A 10,680-nucleotide genomic window follows, 5' to 3' on the forward strand; every position below is an offset into this window, starting at 1 on the left:
CGTGGAAAGAGAGATAACTCTTGCAGCAGCTCATGGAAGTTTAATTACTTTTTGAGTCTGAATATGTATACATGCCGACAATTAATAGCAGTTGAATAGCTTTGATGTTAGAATGTTTAAAAAGTGTGTGTGGGCTATTCAATCTTTTTCTAAAAGCCTTCAGTGGGTGAATCTCTTTGACGCTGCAAAGATATGACAAAATTAGAGGTACATGTAGTTATTTTCGTGGTTTTGAAAATGTTTGAAAGAGAGGGGCATACTAGTGTTTGGGAAACTAGAATTTAAGGAAATCGGACACGCCTGTGATGGGACCGTCGCTTATAGTGTCCTTTAATTGCGAGAATAATTTAATTCCCATGACGTAGAGCGAGAGCGGGTCCTCTACAGGGCCCTAGATCAGTTTATGCACGTGCAGATGAACACGTGAACATATATTATAAATCACCCCTGTTTCGTCAATAATTAATGTTTTACTGCATTGTATTTCTCAATACTTACATTTTCATTGTTTTTGTTTTCAATATTTCAACCATTGAAATGATTGAATGTGAGCGGTGTGTGTATGGATCTTGATTAATGTGAACGGTGTGTGTATGGATCTTAATTAATGTGAGCGGTGTGTGTATGGATCTTGATTAATGTGAGCGGTGTGTGTATGGATCTTGATTAATGTGAACGGTGTGTGTATGGATCTTGATTAATGTGAACGGTGTGTGTATGGATCTTGATGAATGTGAGCGGTGTGTGTATGGATCTTGATGAATGTGAACGGTGTGTGTATGGATCTTGATGAATGTGAGTGGTGTGTGTATGGATTTTGATTAATGTGAACGGTGTGTGTATGGATCTTGATTAATGTGAACGGTGTGTGTATGGATCTTGATGAATGTGAGCGGTGTGTGTATGGATCTTGATGAATGTGAGCGGTGTGTGTATGGATCTTGATTAATGTGAACGGTGTGTGTATGGATCTTGATTAATATATCTGGCGTGACTATTTTAACAGCTGGGAATTCCGACAGAAATGAGAAGTAAAATATAAATATAATCATAAAATTTCAATTTCGTTTTTGAAAATACACGAGGGCACGAACAACAACGCTTTATGACAACATACTTTTTTTTAATGAAACTCTAGTAATGACGGCTTTGTGAAGGATGCTGGTGAAACTCTAGTAATAACGGCTTCGTGAAGGATGCAGGTGAAAAGCATCGCAGTTCATGACCTTGTGTGTTTTCAAAAGAACGGAATTTATTTCTTAAATATATTGACATAAAAGTCTATGCCCTAGATTTAAAAAGAAAAGATTGAATATAAGGATTTTTTCTTTATTACTTGCGGGGGGGGGGGGGGGGGGGGGGTCTTTCAGGAAGCATGAGATAGTTTCCACAAAATCGTAGAACTTGAATATTTTTAAAATGAATAACACGACGTCCTGTACAGGGAGTCTTAGGCGAGCACCGTTCATTCCGATACACCATTTGCGCCGCACAATCTCTCTCTCTCTCTCAATCTCTCTCTCTCTCTCAATCTCTCTCTCTCTCTCATTAGATGCGGTATATGAATTACAGTCGAGTAAGCTCATAACCTACATAGATAAAAAGTTTTTGTCTATCGCATATTGCATCACAGGGCAACCCGTGACACGTATGCACGCATTAAATCAATGTAAAACACAAGGCAGCGAAAAAAGCGGTCGACATTTGCGGTCAGTAGCCGGCGATTGTTCGGCAAGGCGGTCATTGTACAATATATATAAAAACAACTACATCTGTTTTAAAGAATCAAAATCAATATATCGACTCCCGCAGTACGAACGCCGTCCTACCGTTAAATGTCGGACACAGATGGTTGATAGAAAGGAATTTTAAAGTGCAGACGACCTGAGCAGACGACCAGGGAAAACAGCCACAACTTCAGCAGAGATCCGCGCATGTTGATTTCAGACATTGATACCATGTGTTGTGGGCATATGTTGTTGTTCATTCATTGTCAGACGAATGACTCAACCTACTACTGACTGAGAACGGAACTAGTGACCGAGAAAGGCCGGTGGACGGTGAACTTCCGGAGGATGTCGGGCCAAACTTTGGATAGATCAGTATTGTTATTGACGGGTGTTCATCCAGTGCTATCACTAAGCCTTATCGAACGTTCCACTCTACAAGTTTTTATATAAATGGGGATTTTCCGAGTACACCGATATCAGTTGTGATACAAATACTGATTAGACAGTAAGTATTCCTCTCTCTCTCTCTCTCTCTCTCTCTCTCTCTCTCTCTCTCTCTGTATTTTGTTGTTTGTTTAACAGAATATTTAAATGTAAATTAGTTTAATTGTGAGACCTCTAGTTCATTTTCGTAAATCAATCGGGAAGTCCTGGAGTGACACAGCCGGTTTCTGAATGACCGCACACAAAATACAGAGATAGGGGCGGATCCACGGTTTTCCGACTTCTAAACTAACAGACCATGCCCTCTCTCCCGCAATATTGTGTTGTTGGTTTTTTCTTTCTTTCTTTTAAATGATAGATACTAGATTAGACAGATAAAAATACCAATCCTATATTGAATTAATACGTGTAAATAATAGTGATATAGAATAATACTTAAAACTACACGGTAGATCATCTGTTGGTAACGGAGCGGGGATTTTATGAAAAGAGGTCTGGAAAGGGAAGGGGCTTAAATTCGTAGTGGATCTAGGACAAACCCCTAATGAGACTCAAGGGTGTACCTGACTTCAAATAGAAAACCACAAAGCACATGTGAATTCAATGTCGTCTATTATCAGTGTGGTATGTGATCTAATGGTGATGAATGGGGTTAATGTTTTTTTTAAAATTTCACCCCAAAAAATGCATTGTGTAATTTCCACGATAACTTCCAGTCACGGGTGATCGTGGGCAGGTGTTTTTTGGTTTTATTTTTAATTGTCACCCATATCTCAGTCAATCTATTGTCACCCCCCCCCCCCCCCCCCCCCCCCCCGGGAGTGCTGAGTATCTAGGCTGGCGGGTCGAATCTATTAACAGGTTTTATTGAATGAACAATAACGTTATCAGGCCACGTGACATTAATGTCAAATTAACAGTCACGTGGTGCTGCTGAAGTTGTGGATATTTTCTCATTGTTACTGCACGAATTTGTTACTTAAGACATTGTGGCATTTTGAAGTTAGAATTTTTTTCTTGATGATTTCATAAATTAATCTCAATAATTAATGTACCACAATCTGCTTTATAATAACGTCTTTGGGAAAGAAAATGGGGGGGGGGGGATGAAGTGAAAAGATTTTGGAAATTGGACTACCTTGTAACTTAGATCTCACAAAGAATTTTTATAAGATTTGGGTTTATCAATTAAATATCATGTTGTGAGAAATGCCATGGACTGTAAGTTTTCAGGGTGGAGAGAGAGAGAGAGAGAGAGAGAGAGAGAGAGAGAGAGAGAGAGAGAGAGAGATGTACAAGTTATACTTTTACTACCAGTATATTTCAGTTTGGATTTGGGAAACACATCACAATTTGCCATCGAATAAAATAAATGAAAAGCTACGTGAAACCCGGAGTTTCATATATGTCATAGGACTTATTAAATTGGTCTATATGATTTTTATTGGCCAATTATGGACCTACAAGAGGCAATACAACACACAAAAACCCGTATTGTTCAATATCATAAGATACATACAAATAAGGCGACAACGTTTTGTTCACACAATACATGATATATTCACTGGTATTAAACTGATGATAGTACGATCGTTACTATCATCCCGAGGTAGCGGAAGAAAATTCCGGAAAGACCACTTTTACTTATTATATCTATTTGTATTGTTTATTTGCGAATGATATGAAGGTAAGAAATATCATACACTAGCAATAATTACGATCAGGTGTTATTTTATCTTTTATACGGCTCATATGAACAGAAAATTCGTCGTTGCAAAAACAACGGAAATGAATGATGATAGTAACGTAAAACTTTCGTTACTATCATCCTCGCTGTTTTTTTAACGACGAATTTTCTGTTCATATGAGCCGTATAAAAGATAAAATAACACCTGATCGTAATTATTGCTAGTGTATGATATTTCTTACCTTCATATCATTCGCAAATAAACAATACAAATAGATATAATAAGTAAAAGTGGTCTTTCCGGAATTTTCTTCCGCTACCTCGGGATGATAGTAACGATCGTACTATCATCAGTTTAATACCAGTGATATTGGTTGTGAGTGGAGGGAAGAGAATGATAAAGAGATTAGAATGTGACTAGATATGGTGTACCATTGTTATGAAATATAACCCCGTAAATCACAAAACTGCAAACGATACCGGGAGGGGGGGGGGGGGGGTGGTGGTGGTGGTGTTGCGAGTCTCTTAATATTACATAATGTTGTCAAGAACTGAATTTCATGTAGAAATGATAATTAATGTTAATAACAAAATAAAATTTCACGATATATAATATTAACAATTATATAGCTTTGGGATGGGATAGGGTAATTTCTGTGAATCCGAGGGGGTGGTTTATATTCGGTCTTGGACTATCCCCCGTGTGTGTGTGTGTGTGTGTGGGGGGGGGGGGGGTTATATTCGGTCTTTGCTATCCCCATCTGTCCAATTAACAAAATACAGATCAATCGAAATTGGCTAATCAATTAGGTATAGATGCTAAAGATACTACCGTCAATTGCTGGTGTTTTCAGTCTCGTATAAGATATTTTTAATACTGTGTGGGGGTAGGGAAGACCGAATATAAATAACCCCCTCGTTTCCACAGAAATTAGGGGCAGGGGTGTTGTTTTTTCTTTAGTTTGCATCGTAGAAGTAAGATCTGTAGTAAAATCCGCCTACGACAGCAATCTGAGTCACTAGTAACTGTCATAGAAAGATGTTATTTACATGGATTGTTAACAATATGAGTCACTAGTAACTGTCATAGAAAGATGTTATTTACATGGATTGTTAACAATCTGAGTCACTAGTAACTGTCATAGAAAGATGTTATTTACATGGATTGTTAACAATCTGAGTCACTAGTAACTGTCATAGAAAGGTGTTATTTACATGGATTGTTGTTCTAAGTTAGCCCTTTAGCATCTGTTACAGCAAAATTGATAATTCTAATCTATAATCCTCAACTATTAATAATCTGGTACACGTTATCAAACTCTAATCTCTCAAATATTAAATGCGTTTCATTGATAAATGAGTCAATCTATTTGTAGACTTGAATGAATTTATTTTTAGAATGATAGTAAAGCGTGAACTATTTCTAGAATAGCCCGGGTTCAAAAGTACAGGGCGCGGTTCCACGAAACCGCCCTTCTCTTTGAAACATTGTATCCGACATGAGGTAATATATAGGTGGGGATTGTAGAGAAGTTAGGTTCAACTGGAGGTTAAACAGAGTGTGCAGGATATCATATCTGATATATATGTACACTATTGTTGTACGTGTTCATGCCTTCACACAGCAATCTTCACAGCGGGCGGGACTGATATGATTGTCATTATAACATAGGTAGGCCTACATAATATGTCATTATAACACAGGTACACAATATGGACAAAATGGATTGTAAGACTAAAGTACTTAATGTTTAGCCTTTTTCCGGGGGGGGGGGGGGGGAATTCGTGAAGAAGAATATTGATGTATTTAATTTTTTTGTGTTTTGTTTGTTTTTCTTTTCTCTTCTTTTTATCTTTTTCTCCATTTCTTTACTTTTCAAATTATTTTTTGTTCTGTTTTTTTTTTCCCAGAGACATAGTATATATGTCTCTGGGTTTTTTTTTAAAAAAAAGTTTGTCTTTTGAATTTTTTTTTTTTTTTTTTTTTTTGGATAGATTTTAATACGTTTTTGTTATTTACCGTCACTGTTCCAAGAAATTGTACTCCTTAAAAATTTACATATTGTACTTTAAAAAAGAAATGAAGACCTCCGACCCGTCGACTTCTAAGTCATATCTAAATTTCCAAATAGCACTACATCAACTACACATAACATAACTTAGTCATAGGCATGCTATAATTCCATCTGAATTTCCTTAGTCATAGGCATGCTATAATTCCATCTGAATTTCCTTAGTCATAGGCATGCTATAATTCCATCTGAATTTCCTTAGTCATAGGCATGCTATAATTCCATCTGAATTTCCTTAGTCATAGGCATGCTATAATTCTATCTGAATTTCCTTAGTCATAGGCATGCTATAATTCCATCTGAATTTCCTTAGTCATAGGCATGCTATAATTCCATCTGAATTTCCTTAGTCATAGGCATGCTATAATTCCATCTGAATTTCCTTAGTCATAGGCATGCTATAATTCTATCTGAATTTCCTTAGTCATAGGCATGCTATAATTCCATCTGAATTTCCTTAGTCATAGGCATACTATAAATCTATCTGAATTTCCAAATAGCACTACATCATCAACATAATATTATATCTCTAATAATATCAAAACTATTGCAGATATCAAGGGAATTTATTTAACATAACATAACATAACATTATATCTCTAACAATATACATTTTTTTTTTAAAGATATCAGGGTATTAAAAGTCAATACTAGGCTTGCAGGGGAGTGTATAAAATCTCGTATCGATAGTCTCATTTGAGAAGTGAGCATTTCTTTTGTAAAATGATTATTTTAATTATTTTCAGATCTGAGATTAATCTAAAGAAAAATTATGGTGGAAGATCACGTCAACAGCGGAAGCGAGACATCCGAGTTGATTTCAAGTGAGGAAGACATTATTGAGTTAAACCGTATTGATGTCAGTCAAATGAAAAGAACGGACTCCGCGGAAGAAACATCAAAAATAGAAATAAGAAAGGAAAAACCTTCCGAATCACTGTCTACGAAAAAGATTCGATGTTACCCTAGTGAAGCGGAAGTCGCAAAAGTGACCGAGGTTTTTCGAGAGAGACTGGTTTATACGTTCAACCGGAAGAAAGCGAAGTACCAGAGGATTTTGTCCGAGTTAGGAGTAAATGCGCAGTCGCACTGTGACGATATTGAAGATGATTGTGAAGATGCTACTGAAATGATCGTCAGTGAATATTATCCGAAAGGGCGTATCATTCGGAACTCATTTCGATTCGGTGAAGACTATAGTTTCCGAAGGCTTCTTAGGGGTGTGTATAATTCGTTTGTCAGAAAGAAGGCAATGAGAATCACTAGACCACTGGACAACATTCCGAAAGAAGATTACGACAGTGTACTGCAAGCCGCGTCCTCAGAGCTCTCTGTCGCGTATGAATATCAGCTTGCAATGCTTGCCGACGAGACTCAGGTGAACCTGGTGGCGGATCATGCAGTTCGCTGTATGATTAAATATCTGAAATCAGAGGAGTCTGTGTTTAACCCGACTGAGCTGTTACAAGCGGTGATAGAGGACACGCCTAGATGTTCCATCAAGTATTTTGACAGAGAACTCAAAACCAAAATAGTGAAAACGGACAATTTTGGAATGCGAGTCGATCAAAAATGGCGGCTTTACGATATTCTTAAACAGCCGGGCATTCGTATAATAAACATTGAGACTGGTTCCTACCAGTATTTCGGTTGTTTCACTCCATTTGGATTTAGCTGCCGTCCGAACAAATACGGCTTCCGGGGACCTTTACACGTGTGGAACGAAACGGAAAAAAAATATACATTGATTCCGAAGGACATGACGTCATGTGTTTCGTCAAAGCGAAGGGAGATAACTTTTAATCTTAAGAATGTGCACCATAGTTACAATCCGACGCTTTCTTGTTGCCATGGGAACACGGATTGTAACTAGCGTCAGTAATAAAACCATAACGGCAAAAAATCTACTGTTGAGACAACTCCGTCAATGGAATCCATTAATCATCATGTGCAACAGTTACAATCTATCAGACTTCTTATATCCGCGCCGTATACTCTGCGTGAGAAGTAGCGATTGTGAGCGTATCTTAGGATCTGATTTTAATTAGATTGGCAACTTCTACTGAGATTTTTTGTATCTAGTCAGTTTAATTTTTGTTTTTGTTGTGTTTGTTCAATGTTTACATTAAATTTCTGATAAATTTGATAACAACATGTCTTGTGGTATTTGAAATCTCTGAATCGTCTGATTGGTTGAACGGAAGGTTAGGAATGGATGTCAAAAGCAATAGCCAATCAGCTCTCGTATACGAGACTGAAAAAAAAAACCCAACCCAAAACAGATGGAGACTATTTTGAAATTTGTCAATTTTCTTTTCAAATTTTTTTTTTTAATCTTGAAGCTTTGCTATGAATATTTGTGTGTGTGTATGGCAGCATAGTAACCCCGGCACCACAAGAAAGGTCTTGTTGCAAGGAAGATACACGTATAAAATATCAAGGCCCTATCACTAAGCGTTCAAAAGTTATCACGATATTAAAGTTTTACAAAAGAAGGTCTACTTCCTACAATGTATAGCACTAAGCATTAAACATATTTTGCTGACAGACAGAAGGACAGACCACGAAGTTACCCCCCCCCCCCCCCCCCCGAATCTCGGAGAGAGCTTATAAAAAACCAGCCAAGATATTCCCTATATTTACTTCCAACATTTCCTAATGATAAGTACATTTGTTGACAGCCAGTCCTTAATAACTACACGCCAGCACGCATTACTTCCGCTTATTGTATAATTCTATTTATAGCACCAGTAAACAAAATCACCATATATATGGCATGTCAAACGTTGCAATATTTGATCTTTTCCATTTGCATTATATAATTTTTCATTTGCATTGTATAATTTCAATTTGTATTGTATATTTTTCCATTTGTATTGTATAATTTCCTTTTGTATTGTATATTTTTCCATTTGTATTATATATTTTTCATTTGTATTGTATAATTTTTCATTTGCATTGTATAATTTCCATTTGTATTGTATATTTTTCCATTTATATTCTATATTTTTCATTTCTATTGGATAATTTTCCATTTGTATTCCATATTTTCCATTTGTATCATATAATTTTTCGTTTGCATTGCATAATTTCCATTTGCATTGCAAAATCTTTCATTTGTATTGCATCCGAGGGATTGTTTATCTTGATTTGTTACGAAGGATTTCATTAGTTTAGGTCCCTCTTATATTTAGCCGTGACGTACCACAGATAGACTTACTATGCTACATGTACCCGCACAGTTTGGTCCCCCTCCTTAATAATACCCCATGTATGAAACAAGTGCCTGTTGTAGGGACCCAAGGGCCGAATCCCCAGAATTCTGAATTCTGACTAAATAAAATGCGCATGCTTTTCTGGACAGTTCTATTTTAAAAATTTATCATGTTAAGGGGGGATCGCCATTGCTAGAGCTAGCTACGTATTTTAAAGAATAACTAATCCTGCATGGATCTGGTTGCGGTAGCTCAGTGATATATCGCTTGGTTTGTGGGCGGGAGGTCGTGAGTTCGAGAACCGCTCCTGCCATTGCCGCATCTAACCTAAGACATAAACAAAGGCAGTGATTGCTCCTTTGCCAAACAATCGGCATTTAAATATGACCTTAAAACAGATATTCCGTGTCGGTGCAGGCGTTGGTACGATAAAGAACCGTCATTGCTACGGCCCTGTGCGCTAAGCACGTCTACATGTTTGTGGTGCATCAGTGAACAATTCTCAAAGCAACGTTAACTAATGAAATCCTTCGTAACAAATCGAGATAAACAATCCCTGGGATACAATACAAATGAAAAATTATACAATATAAATGGAAAATATAGAATACAAATGAAAAATTATACAATACAAATGGAAATCATACAATACAAATGAAAAATTATGCAATACAAATGAAAAATATAAAATACAAATGGAAAATTATACAATACAAATGGAAAATTATACAATACAAATTGAAATTATACAATGCAAATGAAAAATTATACAATGAAAATGGAAAATATAGAATACAAATGTAAAATTATAAAATATAAATGGAAAAGATCAAATATTGCAACGTTTGACATGCCATACAAACTCAGGATCTTCATTTGACATAATCCATGTCTAGGTTTGGAAAGGTTTTAAATATCTTATTCAAAAATTCTCCTCTAAGATTATTAAAAGACACTATAGCTCATTTTGCGCAAAAATCATGAAATGACAATTTCCTCAGGGCTTTCTCAATTTTTGTTGCATTGTTGAATGTATGAACTTTGCGAAAATAACACTTATCTAAAGTTAAAAATTCTTGTTTTAACATAAAAATTAATACTTTTTGATGGTCTATATAAAAAATATCGAGTCTCCTCCTTCGGTCTTCAGACGCATGCGCATACACAGTAAACAGTGCAGCATGTCGTCCAGTGAGAGAAAGTGTAGTGGATAGATCCAGAATTTTGAAAGATTCTGTGAGAAAAGAGGTAAAAATAAAATGAGATAAAACTCATACGTGAAATAAAATTGACCTTGGGATCAGTATGACCGTTGGAAAACAAAGAGCTAGGAGGAAACGATTGTAACTCAGTGGCGGATCTAGGATTTCCAAAGGGGGATGTGAAAGTCCAATATCAGCCAAAATAATCGGCCATTCTGGGTGCAAAATTTGGAGTTTCACTCACAATTTGTGGCGAAAAAAGGGAAGGGGATCCTGCCCCCCCCCCCCCCCTAAATCTGTCACTGGGACTAGCCGCGAAGACACTGCTTT

The 10,680-nt window shown here is 36.6% G+C and overlaps 1 protein-coding gene across 2 annotated transcripts; it reads left to right on the forward strand.

Annotated features, from left to right (window-relative positions):
• Nucleotides 1–1,624: 1,624 nt before the first annotated feature.
• LOC125660890 (uncharacterized) lies at nucleotides 1,625–8,077 on the forward strand. 2 transcript variants are annotated; one of them, XM_056146528.1, is made up of 3 exons: nucleotides 1,656–2,235; nucleotides 5,260–5,365; nucleotides 6,680–8,077. In XM_056146528.1, exon 3 carries the CDS (start codon nucleotides 6,706–6,708, stop codon nucleotides 7,804–7,806), a length of 1,101 nt encoding a protein of 366 aa, XP_056002503.1. In that variant the 5' UTR covers nucleotides 1,656–2,235; nucleotides 5,260–5,365; nucleotides 6,680–6,705; the 3' UTR covers nucleotides 7,807–8,077. The 2 variants fall into 2 exon arrangements, with proteins under 2 accessions (XP_056002502.1, XP_056002503.1); XM_056146527.1 differs by lacking the exon at nucleotides 5,260–5,365 and having other exon boundaries at nucleotides 1,625–2,235.
• The last annotated feature ends 2,603 nt before the right edge of the window (nucleotides 8,078–10,680 follow it).

Source organism: Ostrea edulis, chromosome 8, assembly GCF_947568905.1.
Source record: "Ostrea edulis chromosome 8, xbOstEdul1.1, whole genome shotgun sequence".
Taxonomy (NCBI): domain Eukaryota; kingdom Metazoa; phylum Mollusca; class Bivalvia; order Ostreida; family Ostreidae; genus Ostrea; species Ostrea edulis.